This window comes from Channa argus, chromosome 5 (genome assembly GCF_033026475.1).
Source record: "Channa argus isolate prfri chromosome 5, Channa argus male v1.0, whole genome shotgun sequence".
Taxonomy (NCBI): Eukaryota; Metazoa; Chordata; class Actinopteri; order Anabantiformes; family Channidae; genus Channa; species Channa argus.
In genome coordinates this window covers 23,285,224-23,304,767 of record NC_090201.1, presented here as the reverse complement: position 1 = coordinate 23,304,767, position 19,544 = coordinate 23,285,224, and the positions used below count along the sequence as shown (strand labels likewise).

Below are 19,544 nucleotides of genomic sequence, written 5' to 3'. Positions count from 1 at the left end.
GAAAAATGAACTTTACTATCTCCATCCGATCAAATATTAATAAGGATAGATTTTCAGAGGCCTTGTGTGTTCGGATCAGAGACGCGTTGAATGTTATTGCCTGCACTTGCTCTAATGTGTCGTAAGCTTTCCATTAACAGATTCTGACACAGTTCAGGGTGGTTGGGCGATGATGAGCTTCAAAGACAGCAGCGCTCGTCTTAACACATGGAGGTAGATGGCACCTTAATACTGACTCAAAAATATATGAGAAAGGAAGAGAAAGAAAGAATACGTGACCAAAGCAAGTTCTGAAAGTTCATACAGTGCTGAGCAAAAGTCTCAGGCCTCCATCAGCTTTGCGGTTTTAGCTAAGCCGCAATGACAATATTTATTTCTAAGTCTCTGGATTAAAATATTAACGAATAAAGGATATTGGAGAAAAATACAAAAATTATGTCCAGAATATGTTTTATTTTTATTTTTATTTTTTTTTTACAAAGCAGCTTCTACAGGCAGAAGTCAGTACTCATGACCCACCTTTGTGCTTGGCACATCTTGAATTCGGTTGGTGAGACTGACTTCAAGTGTTTTTACGTAATTTTCTGGTAAAATATTCTAGGTTTCCTTCAGCACATCCCACTCTTTACACTTAGGCTGTTTTTTTATGACTCTTTCTGTCCACGTGCTCCCATACAGCCAGCATACAGACCGTCAGTGTCTGACTGCTTGGCGTCACTGTCAGTGCTGTAAATTCAAACAGTTCCCAGTAAGACACAGAAGGAATGGAGTGGAGAATTAAAACCCGTCTGCACTTTTTAAACATTCACGATCTCATCCCTTCAGACAGTATCAACATCACCTGACAGGAAGCCCATTCCTGATCAGGTTTCCCTGGACGGTGGAGGGATCCACTTGGGATTCGGATGAAGCCGACAGATGCTGAGCCCGGCATTAGAAGCCCGGCATAGAAGAAACCAAGAAACTTCTCATCAATGTTCACAGTTTTCTTGATCCTCTATTTTTGAGAAAACTCAAATCCCGGTGTAAACAGCTGGAGCTGTTTCCGAAAGAGCTTCTATAAAGCATTGATATGAAGGTCTCAATACATACTGTAAGTAAAAGAGAGATTTGTAATTGCACTTTTTAAATATGTTATTTACTTTGTCATTAGCAAAAAAAAAGAAAAACGTACCAAATATTCTTTATCCAAGTAAGTGTTTAATCATGAAAACAAAAGAGGCAGAAAAACACAATATTTAGACAAACATGTGTTTAAGTACAGTATAAATAAAATATATATTAAGACATGGAAAAGTGAAGTCAAACCAGCCTCGCCGTTTATCTTTCTACTGTTCAGTACATTTGAAGAGTGGTTGTGTCAAAAAAAAAAAAAAAAATACATATTTACAATACAGCAGCACACCCGTTCAAATAGCATTTACAAATAATTTTTAGGACATGTTTGGAGAAGCCGAAGAGCTCGTTGCCAAGAAACTAAATGCAACAGAGAGTTCACACCGACACCAAGACATTTTAGCTGACAATGATTTCTGTACATGGCATGATGGGAAAAGGGCTTTTTGTGACTCCAAACTACTAAACCACAGCTAAAAATTATTTCTAAACAGTGTTTGACCCTGGTCAGCAAAACAGATGATAAATGAAGAGTTTTCCAAAACTCACAAAATCTGTTTTAGCAAATAAATACTAAAACATCTCAGAGACTCAATCAGCGCAAGTTCCTATGCAACTAAACTGCAAATACAGTTACATTCCAGAATTTGTTCCAGTGTAGCTTTTTTTTTTAAATGAGTGAAGCACAACAGCCAGATGCCAGGGGGTTGGAGTGGATGGAGGGAATGTCATTTTACAGACCAGGATTTCACTCTAAATTCCTGCGTAAAGTCTAGTTCAGGAAACAAAAAACACTGTGGTTAAGTTTAGCAAAAGATTGTGCAGACGCTCTTGGAATGTGTGATCCTGCGACCCCAACAACTCAAGCAAATGCAACCAATCCCTGAAGTTCTGCACAACCTTGCAGTCTGCAATTTGAGCGACGATCTGTATTGTCCCTGAATGCCTCGTGTACGAGACATTAGCGCTGATGTGAGCCTCTTAACACTAGTAAAAACCTTTGTACAACATTTTGCGCTTTTCCACTTTACGACACACCTGGCAAATGTTTGAAATGTGAGTCCAGATAAAACAATCTCTGCGACGGAGGCTGTTGCATCCAGACTTTACCAGTTACTTTAAATAAGTTAGTGCTAACATCAGTGTTGGGTAAATCACAATGTGATGCCTGTGTGCAATTTTCACATCTTCCTCCGGTTTTGTTGCAAATAATGCCTAAAAAACATTGCAACATGCACAGAACTTTTTTTTTTGATAGAAAAGCTGCTGGATAAGCTGGAATTTTAGGTGCCAACGATGATTGCTGATTGTGGTTTTGTGATTGTATGTACATTTGCCGTTTAGTTGAAGAGAAACATACATTTTTATGAGACAGAGTTGCTCGGTGATGTGACATCAAGGTTTTCTACTAATTACAAAATATTTTTTTTTTGTAGACATTGGTCATTGCAAACTGTGTGAAAAGTTGAAATTCAGGTTTTATTTAAACATGTTGTCTTTTAAGTGATGCTCGAGCGAATAAACCCAAATTAACACGTGATGATGTGTGGACTGCAATTAATTGGTTAAGTACTTAAAGATGATGATTTGCTGGATTAGAAGGTTCTAGGCCACAATGAAACATTAAAGCAGCAGTAAGACTAATAAGTTAGATGATTAGCAGTTTGACTAATCATCTGCTTTTTTGTTTTAACTGCACCTTGTCTGCATTTGCAGATTTTTAAAACGTGGCATCTTTAAAAAAACCAACAAGTCCTCACCTCTAAGCATGTGGTCCATAAGCAGTGTCATGTGATGTCTACTGTAGCTGTGACTCAGTTCACGGGCTGCATCCTTTAAAGCTCTATGTGGTCTTTGATGGCAGGAAGGCTGAACCCAAATGGAACAGTGTGGTCTGTGGAGGATTTCTTATGCACGTCCCCAGCGGATCCCAGCTGGATGTGGAAGGCAGAGCAGCTGAGCTAGTGTGGATCTAAGTAGCTAACTATCAATGTCACACAAAAAACATGTTTTCTGAAACTTGAGGATTTAAGCCCCTTGGTTTTGTTAGCAAAGTGGCCAGCTGACCTACAGTCACCAACTTTATGTAAACTAACACATGTAAAGATTGTGGGGACCTGTCAGGCCCTGAAGGATCCATCCCTTGGAGCCTCTGTTGGCAGGTGGTGGCAGGTTGCATTTGAAAATCCTTCAAAGTGGGACACGACACACAGTTTTGGGACACAGTGTCACCTTGTTGCTAAACTGTGACACGACTGGTCTTCAGGTGCAGCCTTGGAAGAATTTAGCCAGTGAATTGAGACACAGCTAATGTTTGAGTGCTCATGGGTTAATTCATCCTGTCTCCTCTCTCCTTTAGAATCCTCCACTTCCTCAGATAGTGATGAAGCCTCCTTGGTCACTGCTGACCGACTCTGGCACCACACAGCGACCCCTCCTCCTGGTCACACGCCTCTTCCGATGGAATTTAGCGTAACAACGAAAACCTTGAATAAACAGAAAAAGAACAAACACTGAGCAAACACTTCAGTAGATTAAAAAAAAAAGGTCTGGACACAGAGAAAGTGGCAGAGCGACTGCATAAAGGCAGTGATCACAAAACTCATCAAATGCAAATAGGTTTTACATATTTATGAAAACTGAACACATAATATATTTGCTTCTTCAGCACATGAACAGTTTTTCCAATCAAAATTTAGAACCTCAAAACACTTCAACACAAATCATCTTTTATTAACACTTTTTTTTTATGTCAATGAGAGTCTGCCACTCATTTTGGAAACTCCAGGGACTCACTGTCACTAGTCGATGGCCTTTTAAAATCTTAATTACAAAGAGTTAGACTTGAGGAAATGCTTGAATGTTCAAGCTGCAAATCAAACCTGCAGAACACCACACCAGTGTGTGTGTTTCGACCCCACGCCCTTAACACTCACCTTCCTCACACATGCAGTCGTCGTAGCATTTGTTGTTGAGCCCTCGGTTGTGAGGTTTACACTCATGTAATCTCAGGTCACAACAGGAACCTTCAGTGTAACAAACACAAAACATCCGACAAACACGTTTTATATGAAATCTTGTTTACACAAAATAAAATGTCTCACATGAGATGATTGACGGTCACAAACTCCCAGGGAGTGTATCACATATCTAATATTACCATTATTACCAGACTGTTTAATTAGTAAAAACAGCATTAACAGCACTGAGTAAAAGCCTTTCGGTTGGTATAGGGGCGCTGTGTGTTATGACCAAGTCAGCCTAAAAATATTTTTTTCTATTATTTGACCTTTTTTAAGCCTGAGGATGTCAATCCTTTCCAGGAAATAACAAGTAAAAAGACAAAGTTAAGATGGATGTTTGAACAAATAAAGATTTGTACTGTAAAGGCCTTTATGTAACCCCCCCAGATTGAAACAAAGCCCTTTGAAAAGAACACAAAGGTGGATGCAAGCTGTCGCTGCTTTTTATGACCCCCCTAGTAATAAAGGTACCTGAAGCTGCTGCAACAATATAAATTGAATTCAAGAGAACTTTACTGTGGTCCAGAGCAGCCTGTGGAATGCAGACTCACCTGAGAGACAGTCCAGGTGGTGGTCACATGGCTCGATGGCATCAGCGTCTATAGTCGCGTTTCCGCTGCTGAGGTTCTTACTCCTCCTCTTGTCTGCAGCAGGAAAAACCAAAAAAACCAATGAAGAGTGTAGATAATTCATCACCTCACCAAACAAACTTATGTCACTTGTTTTCTTATGAAACATTTTAACTATTGAAAACTCAAATTGTTTATCCCGAAAGAAAAAAAAAAAGCACACTTGAAGCTTGCACCATATGTACATGTACTGTAAATAATCAGGATAAAACAGGGTTCTGTGTTTGGGGGCCTCTGTAATAACGAACCAACTTTAGACGGGAAGGTCACTGGTTTAATCCCCCAGACGGGCCAGTTAAAATCTGCATGGGAAAAGTGAAAAGCAGCAGCCCTCCCCCTTGAAAACCTGTGTGAATGTGAACCAGGTGTTCATACAAACTGCCTGAACAAATAATAGTTAAAGTAAAAAAAAAATTCAACATGAGCAGTGATAGTAGTGTCAGTCTGTCCGTCAGCTAGTCCATCACTTTGGTCCAGAGCGGAACATGTCGACAAACATTTTGAACAAGGGTCCAAGCGATGCCCACCGGATGAACCCAGGTATGATTCTCACAAAATGAGCTAGCCATTTGTGGTTTTCATATTAAATGCTCATATTTATCCACGTATGAGGATACTTCTGTTGCCACAAGCAAATCCAACATTTCACTTGTCATGTAAAGCTTCTAGATGGGCAGCAAACACTGAACAGGCATCAAGGTCCAGATGATAATTCTACATGACATATGTTATCCTCATCTGCATCCAATATGTCTAATATTTTGCCTCATGACTAAATACGTACAAAATTGTTTCATGAGCTGTTCATTAGCACGCTGAACAAGATGGTGAACATGTCAAACGTTACACCACTTACAGAGCTGTCGGCACAGTTGTAAACTCTCAGTCTTGTCAATTTAAACGCAATAAAACAATCTTATATAATATAGATCATTTTAATACAAACCTTTCTTCCTGGAAGATGGCCAGGTGTCCACAGGCTTCATATCCTCATAGTCTGTCCAATCAAACAGCGCCATGTCCAAAGTAGGCATCACCTCTCCTGGTCCTTTTCCACGGCCAGACCTCTGACAAAGGAATCATACGTTGAGGTCAAAACGTACATTTTTATTTCATGCTGTGATTTCATTGTACGCTTTTGCTTTGAGCTGCTGTAGAGAAAAAAAACGGAGAAGCCATTTCTGTCGCCTCAGAATAATCTTCTCTCCATTCAGTGAAACCACAGATGACTATGGTTTGATTTGCTCACTGTGATTTGTGGGTAAACACATTCAGGTTGGTTTTAATGAAACAATCTAGTTAATGCTCCAGTGATTCACAAAATTCCCTCACAGGGGCTGAACGGAGACAACAGCAGAGCTTTAAAAACTAATCGATCGGTAAGAGAGAAAACATGGCTGTCAACAATGTGGACACCTCATGTTGTAAGTTTTGTTAAATCTGTAGTAAGAGAACACAACCTCAGGCTTTATTTCTCAGCGGTAAAGACAGAATCTAAAGTGGTCCTGAGGCAGACAATCACAATAAGCTCCTATAATATTTATATAAATCAAGTCACCTACTCATTTTGGTTTAGGCTGCTATACATTTTCCCAAAAGTGTAGCATTGGTGGGGAAATACATACAGAAGCAGCTAATAGTATTATGTGTTATGTGGGTTTGTTCAATTACCTGCCATTGAAAGGACATAAGAGAGTTTGTGGGTGTATTTTCACATTATGCACTAACTTTGGTAGAGCACAGGTGCCTATCTAACAATAATCAGAGCAACAAGTCCCCATTCTGCTCTTGCGTTAGCCTGTCAATGCCTGAAACAACCCATAACTCAGATGGATTGTTCCTCGTCGCTAGTACCTGATTAAAGTTAATGAAAAGTCTATGTAATTATTGTGTTTCCTATAAACATCTCTGGACGTTTCCATCCACCCAAAGCTTTCAACAAAATGTCAACATATCTCACTGGGAATTTTACACCTCTTGCTGAAAATCAAGCTCAACCGAAGGCAAAGTAAAGATTTCATACACTCAAACTGTATAAACATTTGCTGCCTTCTAACAGTACATGTCAGCACATGGGGAAATGCAGAAGTGTTGAGAAATAGTTTTTCAGTTGGTTGATTGAGCCCCTTCAGCTCTTCACCACCCACGAGAGCCAATCAAGCCAATGTGTTAATTGGTCTCCTGCAGGACACAAGAAATTCCGAGGAGTTTGACCTTTGTCTTTTATGTAACAACTGGTTCAACACTTTACTTGACATGCTCTCAAAAGTCTGTTGAGTTTTGGCAGGCAAACAAACTGGTCTTATGAAGATGAAAATAATGGATTTCTTGGGAAAGAACATGGTTCTGTGAGTGTGTGTTTGTCTAGGTCGGACTGAGATTTGTAAAAGGCCTGGTGGGATTTTCAAAGAGTCAGACCTGAGGACACCTCTGATTGCAGGAGGCCACTTGACTCAAGCACTCAACCAGGACAACCCAAATGTTTCGGCTTATTTTCCCTGATGTTACCAGCGACATAATGTTAAAAAAAAACGTTTCTTCTTATCCAATATCTTTTCTGCTCTCCAATAGGCTCTTACCTTGTCTTCCTTCATTCGGGTTCAGTCCTATATTTATAGATTTTGATGCAATAATTTTTTTATTAAAAGGTAAAGAGCATTGTGCTCTACCAAAGGCAAAGATTTGGGCTTTGAAATTCAAAATCTTCAGCTGCACAGTAAAGTAGGCAGAGCTGAACCTTCAGTGCATTTTTCTCCCTGTGCAGATGTGCTACTATTTGAACTTAGCAAAAGGACGTATGTCATTGATTTGGTTTATGAGAGGGTTCATAAAACAAATCAATGAGATCCTCCTTCCTTCGTCTGTCCTTTTGGTGCTTCGGATTTGTTTCATGTTGTCAAGATGTGGTTTTCAACAGCAATAGAGTGAACTGTCTAGTTTTGTTGTTTTTGCTCCTCAGATAGTAAAAGTCAGTACTTTGACACATTTACCATTCATCATAAATCATAAATTCAAATATTCCACGCCTGTAAAATATTCTCATTCACATTGTGAGTGCATGATGACTTGGCTATAAAACTAACCCCCAACCCCCCCTGTGAAGTGCTCAATCATAACTTTCTGCAATAAAAGCCATAAAACATAACCAGTGTCATTCAAGAGAGGAAACACAATAGAAACGCCAACGGGATAATTAAGTCAGCAGGACTTTGAGATGTCTCTTGGGGAATACTTCAGCCATCAAATGATAAGTTCTTTATGGAAACAGATCCATACTTGTTTCCCTTTCACCCTCAGGAAATGAGCTCATAAGGAAATATCAATTAGATAAATTACAGAGTTTCCGACTTCAGCTCGGCTGCTCATTAAACCATCAGCAGATCGAACATTAATTAAGAATCCTTGCCGTGTGCCCAGCTTGTGTCATTAAACCCCCGAAAGACTTTTGGATTCTTAATAATTCACATCTCGCACAGCGTCCCAGGTTCTCAGAGACCTGGTAAATAGACTGACCATCCAGTTTACAGACATCAAACACAGAGACCGGCCAGGGACGTCTAAAAACCTAAGCCAGGTAGTGCTAAAAACCTGAATGCACTCTTGTAAACGATTGTTTTTTTTTTTTATGAATAGAAGAGCAGCGAGATTGTAGTTTACATCACTGGTTGATTGGTGGTTAGAAAGAGAGATTAGAAAGATTCTGTAATAAGAGATGGTTCGCATTCCGTCTCCATCCAGAATCTTGAATGTTGTCCCTTAAACATGAGCAAGACTGTTAATTAAAGATTGCAAAGTGTGCACCAGGAGCAATTTGGGGCTCAGTGTCCTGCCCACAAGGAGCCTACTCACCCTATTTGTTAAAGTGAGTAAGGCTACTTGATTTGTTTAAAAAGCCATACAACAGAAGTACAAAACAAGAAGTTCCGAAGTACATTTTCTTGTACTATTCCATACACTGAATCGATCCATCCATCCATTATCTTTAGCCACTCATCCTGTTCAGGGTCATGGGTGCTGCAGCCTATCCCGGCTGTCGCTGGGCGACAGATAGGGTACAGCCTGGACAAGGTTCCAGTCCATCTCAGGGCCAACAGAGAGAGACATACAAAGACAGTCAATGAATCAAGAGTTAACAATTAACATAGCACGCATGTCTTTGGACTGTGGGAGGAAACCCCATGCAGCAAACACTGAAATCAAAACTCATCCCTATTATTTATGCGTGCTTTTTTTAATACATGCGTGGCCAGCTTTTTCCTACAAATGTGCTACAAGCTGTTGAGTGTTTGTCGCCACAGTTCTGACAAATGTGAACGCTCCAATGACGAGGGCAATGATTCATTATCTATTGACAACAGGCACTGTCTTGTCCTAAACAGGCTCAGTCTGTTACAAGGCTGAAGGCGGCACAAGAAAATGTGATTTTATTCCTCCTTGTTTCTGCATACGGTGCCAGCCTCATGCTGGGTGAGTGTGACAGGTGGTGAGTGCTGCCCCACGCACTCCTGCAGATCTTTCATTACATGTGCCCACAGCCGGACACAAAAAAGATTCTCTGTGCTCACATACATTTTGTCCTGACATGGTTTCTAATAAAGGAACAAGGAGGCAGCTGCAGAGAATGTGCTGCTGGACTCTGAACACCGTGGTTTCGATCCCAGAGGCGAAGTTTTATTATGGAGAACATGGTCACATTTATCATACACACTGTGACCAAGAGGCAGTGGGTTGGGCCTGCTGGAGGATATTTTTCACCGGCAGCATTTTCAGGTTCACACTGTCATTTCTAAGATGAGCAATGAGGGTTGTAGCAGCATAATGGCAGTAATGGGGCCCATTTTCACTCGACTTCCTCCGCACGCTGGCGTCACACTGAGGCACAACAGACGCAGCCTTTAATAAGCGCACGGGCCGTGCTGGGGTTACCTGGGGTTTGGTGGAGGCCGGGGGCAGCGTTGGGGGATGCTCGTTCATCACCATGGTAACCATGGAGAAGCCCGAGCCAAACACGGCAGCGATGGGGGAGGTGGGCTCACTGGGAGGGGTCACACTGAGGGAGGGGGAGGCAGCAGAGGAGGACAAGGGAGGATCTTGAAACAGATCCCTGTCCTTCAGTGCAGAGCTCAGCTCAGGAAACCCTGTGGAAAGACAAAGCTAATTGTTTACCCAACACTCACGTATCATGACCTTGACATTAAAAAACGTCAACCCTGAGGGCGTTGAAGAGCGTTGAAGAGGAAGAGAGAGTGGACCGATAACCTATACGGAGTTGTCAGTTAATTTCATGCTTAAAATTTCATGTCTACATACACAAAACACCATGAAAGTTCTCAGAAAATTGGAACTTTGGAAAAAGTTCCAACGGCATAAAAAAGTTCTGTTTGAATTCGTATAAACGTTTTCTCATAGACTGTTATCTGACAATCTGAGCAAATAAAATTATAATTTAGGTGAATCCAATATTAAATCTGTCATCTCTTTGGGGTTGGTGTTAGAACATAAACTAACCAAGTTTCCATTTTAATATCTGAAACTACTTTTTTCTCCTGAACATTTAGATCCTTTGACAACTCACCTTTTCCATGTCGCCCTTTTTCACGCCGACTCCCTTGTTTCCTGTGTTCAAAGTGCTGTCCCTGCCCATTACCATTCCCATGTCCATGTCCCCTCCCCTTGCGTGTCCCCAGAAGGTGGTTTTCCCGGGCCTGGGATGGACTCTTCATACTCATTCGAACCCTGTCTCTGTCCCTGCCCGGGCCCATCTCGAGTCTCACTGGACTCAGACCCTCCAGGCCTGTCCCATCATCCTCAGGCCTGGCCAGAGGGTGCAAGGACCTGTGAGAGTGCAGCCCAGCTCCGCTTTTTGCAACACGGGCCCCCTGGCTCCCGTGTCCCCCACGGTCCCTGCTGTAACTGGAGCCCTGTAGACCTTGCAGAGGGTACTGTAGGTTATTGCTGCCATCTGCTGAGGTTTGTGCTTGTCTCCTCTTGGCATGAGGCGCTCCAGGCTCAGCGCTACGTGCCAACACCGGGGCGGCAAACAAGATTGCCAGAAGCAGACTCCAGGAGCGAGCCATTGTCCGTCCTTACAGCACACCACCTGCTGGGAAGACAGAAAGCGTTTGTCAGTATTGCACAAATTCTGGTTACCAATACTAATTTTAAATTACAGGGAGTCATATTTTAGCAGCAGTTGTAAACACTTGTGTATAAGGGTTTCTACTCGTTGGTTTTCTTTGTTGTACATGATTGTAAACTAAATATTTTAGGGCTTTAGACTCTTGGAAAAACCAAGCTATAAAGTATGATAAAGTATCGCACTGGATTTTGTTTTAATTTAAACAATACATTTATTTACCATATTGTAAGAATTTGACAGCACAATATATAGAACATATATAGTGTGTAGTCTAAATGTTGGACCTTATGTTTATGAATGTAAAGGCAGCCTGTCAGTGTTTGCAACATCATGTGTACACTACATTTTTTCCTTAAATGGTCAAAATCAATCACCTCAGCCAGAGATTTGGGGGGTGCACTGAGTTCTTTTTTTTAAAAATAGGAGCTCAATAATTTATGGACAACCGCAAACCCCAAGAATAATTTATAGGCATAGGTATAGGCCTTATTACAACAACACCTACACAGGATATTACATGTCATTCTCCTGTGGAGACAAATACAAACACTACACTGCAATGGTTTGTGGAGAAAATGCTACTCATATGTAACCTCCCTCAAAATGGGACATTCCTTTATTCTCCCATCATACATGATCAAAATTCAGGCTACCACACTCTCAGCCTCTTGAGCAGGCATAGAAAGACATGGACAGACATTGAGTGCTCCCTTTAAGAAATGACTTCCAGCCTTCATCCCCACACCTTCCTGCCTTACTCAGTATGAGATACCACACTGCACGCATCCTTCAACGCTGCCTATTCAGTAGTCTCGAGGGCCCGCCGACCGTCCCTTTTACTGGAAAGTCAACATATCTCAGAAATGTGACTGCACTAAAATATGAGCTTCTGTACATCTGCATTTAAGTTGCCCAGCGCTTTGTCCAAGTGTGACTAAAATGATAGCAAGGAGCCTGAAAGAAGGGAAAAAAACAAACATTTTTATTCCCATCTTAAGCTACAATGACTGAATTTGAAATCACTAAAAGTTTATTTGTCTATATTAACATTTAGATGCGACACATGCCTGGTGGTTTTAATGATGTGGTCAAGAAGACAAACATTTTAATGCTGGCTATGGTGTTAAAACACAGTGCCTCCCACGATGACGCCTGTCCACCTCCACACAAAAGCCACATGCTGGTTTTAATGTTGTGGCTGATCTGTGTATTTTCCGGGTGTCCCAGCCCTCTGCCTCTTCCCTGTTGCTACACTCCGATTCTACCTGGTCCGCGTCACACCACCCACTCACCTGCAGCCCATCGCTTGCAATCATTGACAGCATATAAGCCAGGAGGTCACAGTCTCACACACACACAGATAACCATTTCCTCAGTGATGATGCGTGTGTTAATGTTTTTGTAATGTCTTAACTGGGAGCCAGTCTTAGTCCTCTTAGATGCTCATGTCATGGCATATTTCCACAATAGATGAAAGACACACTCTAAAAGTTTCGCTGCTTCATGTTGCCTCTTGTTTGCACTCGGGTATTCAAACATCATTACTTCTTTGACTTTGAATAGGAAATTTCTTGCAAAAGCAACATCACACAGACCCTCAAATTGGACTTCAATGCAATGAACCTATAAAAGCTATTGACAAGTTAAACAACACCTAAAACCTTTTCCTGGAAAACATGATAATATACAATATGTGTGAGAAGAAAATGTAAAACAATAATAAAAAAATCTATTTGATTATTTTTCATTATTTAAATCAAAAAACATTGCGTATTTTCACCCATTGCACAGTGACTTTTGATTTTCTTGTCATCTTGGCTTTATCTGGTTTCTATCACACAGTTAGGAGATAACCTCAAACTGTATTAGCATAAATACAAACATTATTTGTTTTCAAACAAAACACTTTTTTTTTACAAAACTCCACAATCGCTCTAAGTGAATAAAGATATCCAATATTTGTAATACATTTTCCAATTACATCATGGGTAAAGAATTAATGTTTTGTAAACTTATGTCATATATCTGATTATTTGTGTGAATATAAAACAGAAACCACCATGATGAGGCAAGTCAGAGAATATTCAGAGGGGAAAGAACATGGTGCAGACAGGTGTGACATTTGCATCGTGTGATGACAGGTGATGAGAAATATGATGTGGTTTGTTTTGTCCTTCACTTCAATCAGTCTATGGCCGCAGAAACAACGGCATTATGGTGCAGTGGCAGGCGACTCCTTTGTGTTAAAAGACAAATAGTGAGGCAGGCAAACAGAAAATCAATGAGGGAGAAGTATTGAGCTGCTGGTGATGGTGGGGGGTATATGAGGTGGAGGGTGGGGGTTGATTAGGTTTCTGCTCTTTCATCACAGAGACCACACAAATTTTGGGGTTCACAGTGAGTAATGTAGGTGTTTCTGTAACCAGGGCTCAGTTTATGGGTTGTGTGCATGTGGGGAGAAAAGGATGCTAGTGATGGATACGTCAGGGCGCGTATGCAGTGCAGGTGCAAACTGCTCAACCAGGGGATTTAGAGGCAGGCTGCATGGGACGGCGTCTAGGAGGTCAACCAGCTCAGCAGGTTTTGGAAACAAGTATGAGGCTGGCTGCTGAGGTGACACCTTTATCTCCTAACAGGCCTTGAGTGTCAGGGGGAGGAAAATGGTTTCACACAAAGTAGCCTGTCTACCACATGAGGCATTTCTGGTATCTTAGTGACCAAAAGGGTGTGTGTGTGTGTGTGTGTGTGTGTGTGTGTGTGTGTGTGTGTGTCTGTGCACACACACAGACAAAATAAACTTTTTGGTTGTTTGTCTATTTCTGGACATGGTCTGTAAATTTTTTCGGTCATGACGTGTCTGTTTTAGAATATTTCTTTGTATGTTTTAATGATGCGTGGCCATTTTGTGCCTCTTTGGGGAAGTTTTGAGTTGTTGTTTTTAGTTGAACGGGAAATTAAAACGAACACAAGCAGTAACTTGAAAGCTCTAGCCCATGTGATGTAAACACTTTTCTCTTTCCAAGTCACTGGAGAAATCTTCATACACACCGAGCTTAACTTCTTCATGTTTCCAGTCTTTGTACTGGGCTAACAAACAAGGGTGGATGTCTCTTTAAGTAGGGCTTTTAACATTGCTGATGAAGTATTCCTTTAATATAGGGCAGGATTCAAGAGAGACTTGTTTCTTTAGTGCATTAAATGAAAAGGCAGATCCATCCATTTCTGGCCGATTCCTATTGATCCCGTTTAGGATTAACACCCAAAATGTAAAATGAAGTCGAAACGGCACCGAAACAGTTGAACTGAGGGCGAGAGCTGAAACAAAACAGAACAACAATAAAGGGCTTCAAGAAATAAATTTTTCCAACTTGTTGTGACAACTCCACAGAAACAGAAGGCACCGTATGTTAGCCACACAAAACCTTCCTGGTGAATGGGAATTCAGGCAGTGAGGAAGTACGGTGGAGTATCTCAGCACAGCAGTACCCTGCTTTCATGTGCCGCTAACAGGTGGGCCTTTGAGGAGACCCAGGATGGGGGACAATAATGCGGCACTCTGGGTGGCATTCTGGGTATTAGGCAGTCTTGTATGGGATAAACAACCTCTGTGAACAACACGACCTCCTGCTAGATACTGTGTAATACGTGTTGGTGTGTTGTAGGTGGTGCACAGTAGGAGTAAGCATCTGCCACCGAGACGATGGAATGTTAAACGTGCAGCCCGGAACGGAGGAGTTTCATTCCTAAATGAGAATCCACCATTTAAATATTGAAACAGTGACTGATAGCGTGCAGAGAAACTGAGGCTAATTATGTTCGGAGTTTAGGTTTGTGGCTTTAAAAGTGTTGTTGACTGACCGAAATGTCAACTTGATAAAAGAGCTCTTTTCTCATTTAGCTCTTTACAATGCAACACACACACACTCCTAAAAATGACATTTATATGCAACTAAACTGCAAGCAGGATTATATGTTTGTAGGCAATGTAATCGTATAATGATTATGTTCTGAGGCTAAATATTTCTCTGACATTTACTAACAGAAAAGGTGGAGGAGGGCTGGATACAAAGTGCCGGACTGTCACATCGCAGATCATAGTTCATCTCCTGAATCCCTTGTTTGACTAGGTTTACGCAAGAAAAGTGGTTACCGTGGTTAAGGTGTGGGCACCATATCTATGGGCCAGTAGGTTCCTGCCCCACCTAAATACAAGCTTTCAGTTAAACTTGGCCCCAAAATGAGATGGTTCCAGAAGACTTGTGAGATGGGTTAAATAGAAATAACAGTGACTAAAGTAACAGAGGATATGATGATATCAATGATATGAAACTAAACCCCAAATGGTTTCTGTCATCTTAAAGTCGTGTGCTTTGTCATCAGATAAAAATCATTATTAATATATTATTATATATTAATCTCCTTTGCTTCTAGGGGTTTATGAAAACAATGAGGGTTGTACTACTGTAATACATGAAACGTTCACTCAATATGAGACAATTATTCCTTTTTTAAAATCAGACAAGAACCTAGAAAATAAGTCACTTTGAAATCACCCACTTATTATTTTATGTGATTAGAAGTTAAATGGTTTGGCCAACAAATAATTAGCAGTAAAATCAAATTAAATATATTGGTGGTGCTATACCACTTCAGCTTTTACAATCAAATAACAAGCAGGACTAGATTTCAACGTCGTCATGCAGCCATTTAACCCGATTCACACACTGAAATACTAGTGTACAGTTCTACTCAACAATTCTACTACTTCGATCTTGAGGTTGCAGTGTTGGGTTTATGCATATCTGAGCACAGCTGTGTGTGGAGAGAAATGTTGTACCACAGCATAAAATATAATAAAGTTTCTAAGTCAGCTCTACATTCACAGTAAGCTAGAGCAGGGCTGTTAAAATTGTATTATTATGGTTTACAGTTCATAGAAAACACATTATATATTTGCGTAGAAGTGTACAGGGGGCCACCAAGGACGCACGCATCAGAGCAGAGTGCAATAAGTATCAAGTGATAGGCAATCTTACAAGAAATTACAAAGGGGCCACTATTGGAGAGCTGTGTGATTAAGCTCTGATGAGATCAGAGACCTCACTCCAGTGTGTGATCAATGGTTCAGTCCCTTAAGCAGGAGGAAGGCAGCACTTCTGTGACACACTCGTTATAAAAACATACTTAACAGTGAGTGGACTGAGATCTGTGGCCTGAGGAAAACGCAGTGAGGCGGAGCGGGAGGCGACCCTGGTATTAAACTGTTGGACGTGTGCATCTTTTAGCTTCACCTGCTGTGACACCAAACCTCCAGGAGCCATCTGCTCCTGTTTTATCTCTCATAGCAACCAGCAGGGCCAGAAGGATCCAGCAAACAAAGGCTCCAGAAACGAGCAGCTGAAGCTGAGCTGCCATGTCAGCCTGAAGCCACCTTCAACACATGCACAGATAAGAGATTAAAATCAGGAACACTCCCCTGTCAATTAATGTCCGAATTACTTCATAGATTATGTCCACTGGAGCAGAAAGTCATCAGCTACATATAATTCAGGCTTCGATAAATTTGCACATTTATTACATGCTGTCAAAAAAAAAAAAAAAAGAAAAAAAGGGGGAGACCCATAGGTTTCTATGGGAGTGTTTGGTTGCACAGAAACAAGCTAAATCTCTGAACAGCAGCTTGAGTATCTTCTTTAGACGAACTACAGATCTAAGGAGAAAAATGCATGAATGAATGTGACAGTTGCAAAGAAAAACAAATGTCTGTCATAAATACTTTCCTCCGAATAAAGCTTTTACTCTCCGTCATAAAGTAATAATGCTGAATGTTTGAAGTAGAAACACTCACTTTTATAGTGCTCATCTCGGGTAAACTAGGTCTAGTTTGTGCCGCCAAATTATCATAAATATCAGTTCAATAACAAGCACCCAAATTACAGCTCCAGCTAATGCCTCTGCATAATGAACACTTCTGCCGAGCTGCAGTTAACACCATAAAACTTCATTTCCTCAAGGGCCAATACCACTGACTTCAGCCTTAAAACTGCTTTGTCTCCCAAAATCTTCAGCAAACAATATCAGTGGGATCCACACATCCACTGTGTTTTTTTTGTTTTTTTGCTTTTAGGTGTGTACTGGATGCTGAGGGCCCCTGGAAGCAACACAGGGTGATAAAAAAACAAGGAGCCATAAGGAAGGTCCATCTGTCAGCAAGTGAGCCGCGGCAGAGAACAGGGAGACACCAAATGATTCAGTGGTAATTTGGTCGCAGGTACAACAGATGTGGGGCGAGACTAGAACATTGTCACTGATGCATGGAGACATCAGCGACATCCTGCGACACGGCCCCCTATCTCCTGTGTGAGTGCGCCGAGGCCCGCCCACATTCACACACACTCTGACACTTTTCATGCTGTTACAATGTGTGCATGCACACTAATACACACTCGCAGCGGGGAAACCTCCTTCAGACACCCACACAGAGGCATGCTCCAAAAAAATGCTGTGAGACACAAACAGCACCAGAAGCAGCAAGAGGCATCCCACAGAGAGGGGGGAGAATGAGATAGACAAAAGGGATGGAGGAAGGGGGGGGGGTTGCCAAGAGGAAAGGAGAAAATAAGATGTAATGCTGAGAGAGAGAGAAAGAGAGGAAGAGGGAGAAAGACACAAGTGAGACAGAAACTGAGAAGGAGGGAGAGTGTTGGTGGCATCTTTCATTTGGTGGCAGATAAGGACACCAGCTGAATCCTCTCTAACACACACACACACAAACAAAGCTTTGGCTTCAGGCTTCAACAACAAAACTTGCTCTTTGCTAACCCGGGAAATCTGCACCTGGGCCTGTATCCGGACACTGTGCATGGGAACAGTTTGACCGGTCAGCAGCGGCTTGGGTGGGGCACACTCCTGTTTACAGATGATCAAGTGAAGCATGCAAACGCATAATGTGAAACCAAAGTTTGTCTGTCTCCCGCCTGCTTCGGTGGAAGCGAGCAGCGCTGACCGTCTGCCAATGTTGAAAGAGTCTTGATCAAACAGATGCAGCCATGCTTGGCAGTGACGTTCAAGGCAAGCTTCACACCTCGGTGGAGGAGGCTGGATGAGTGTTTAGCAATGTAGCCTTTTGGCTGACAATCAGAATAAACAACATGATGAAATTTGCCTTGGTGATGATAATAAAAAAAAAAAAAACACACACACATTTAAAGCAAACTTTGATTCCTTCATTGTTTGACACATTTATGTTAGATCCTCTGTGTACAGATACAGGGAATTTACCCACGATAAGAGACTTAAATGGGTTCACTCCAAAAATGGAATTTTGGAAAATATTAGCAAAAATTCCACTTGAACATCAAATGACATGTCTGCATCCCATAGCCTATCTCTCCATTTTCATATAATTCATTTATGAGCGAATCTGAGCTTAGTTTTGGCCTGAGGTCACCTCACTGGGGGGTCCTCCCAGTTCTTCTGATCTAATGCTTCCCTGCTGATTGACTTGTAACATAATCTCCATAAAGTGAGTCCACAAATATTGCTGCTGTGCAGTGTTTCACCTTTAATTGCTTGGTGTCACACTGAGACTCCCAACTTTAATCTCTGTCCTCCCTCCTTAGCCTCATCTCTTTCTTCCTCGCTCTCTCTCTCTCTCTCTCTCTCTCAGACACACACACAAACACACACACACACACACACGTTTCAAATGTTTAAGATTCCCTTCACCATCAATCCCTTTAATTCCTTTGTGACTATCTGATTATAAAACACGATAGCAGGGAACGCAAACGTTAAATTAATTATCAGATTTCATGTGTTTTCTAGCATCAACCCCAATCAAATTTGCTGCTTGCAAACCGTCATTCCTGCTCTCAACCATTGCTGCAAGTTCAACTGCTTTTTTTACCGGTAAAACCAGGAAAGAACCGTTTGCAATAATGAAGTTATTAACTTTTATGCCACTATTAAGACGTGACATTTGTGCGTTTTTACGCACAGATGGAAACTGAGGCGGTGTGATGGTGCAGTGTTTGAACTCTTCTTATAAATCAAATAATTTCCATGAAGATTTTGGTTTTAAAGCACGAGCACATAGACGATCTGCTGTGTGTAATCTAGAACAGCCAACCACGAAATACCACTAAGTCACCTACAGCTCATTTGAACATCACAGAAACGCCACAAACCCACACGAGAGCAGTGGGCGTTTGTTACGAATTAGGATAAAACGCACAAAAGCCGCACACGGGACGTGGCATGCAAATCCAGGAAAGAGAATTTCTTACCTTACGTTTGTTTCTTGTTTTTCCCTTTGATGGTGTTCAGGCGTCCTTTAATGGCTGCAGGCTGTCAGCGGACAGGACCGAAACACACCACCACCTCTAACTAAGCATCCGGACTGTCTCCTGCTTCTTATGAGGAGAGTCGCCGGCCTGACGTGGACGCGCGCTCCCGAACGCGCGTCCAAGTCAGGCCTGCGTTATGTCGGAGGGGCCAGTCCCAGCAGGTGAGAAAAGGACAGAGGGAGGAAGAACTGCATTCGCTTTATTTTATGTCAAATGTCCTGGCGGGATTAGAGCGAGGAAAAACAAAACCAAATCATGGTAAATCGTGAAGCTTCTGCAGCTCGTCCAA

At 41.7% G+C, this 19,544-nt stretch overlaps 1 protein-coding gene across 4 annotated transcripts; it reads right to left on the bottom strand.

The window, feature by feature from the left end:
- Window positions 1-1,180: 1,180 nt before the first annotated feature.
- On the bottom strand, window positions 1,181-19,356 carry draxina (dorsal inhibitory axon guidance protein a). 4 transcript variants are annotated; one of them, XM_067504592.1, is made up of 7 exons: window positions 19,196-19,356; window positions 10,344-10,871; window positions 9,695-9,906; window positions 5,715-5,835; window positions 4,691-4,783; window positions 4,053-4,142; window positions 1,181-3,602 (listed from the first exon to the last, which is right to left on the bottom strand). In XM_067504592.1, exons 2-7 carry the CDS (start codon window positions 10,843-10,845, stop codon window positions 3,490-3,492), a joined length of 1,131 nt encoding a protein of 376 aa, XP_067360693.1. In that variant the 5' UTR covers window positions 10,846-10,871; window positions 19,196-19,356; the 3' UTR covers window positions 1,181-3,489. The 4 variants fall into 4 exon arrangements, with proteins under 4 accessions (XP_067360693.1, XP_067360696.1, XP_067360695.1 ...); XM_067504595.1 differs by having other exon boundaries at window positions 19,201-19,354; XM_067504594.1 differs by having other exon boundaries at window positions 10,344-10,868; window positions 19,196-19,352.
- Between the last annotated feature and the right edge of the window lie 188 nt (window positions 19,357-19,544).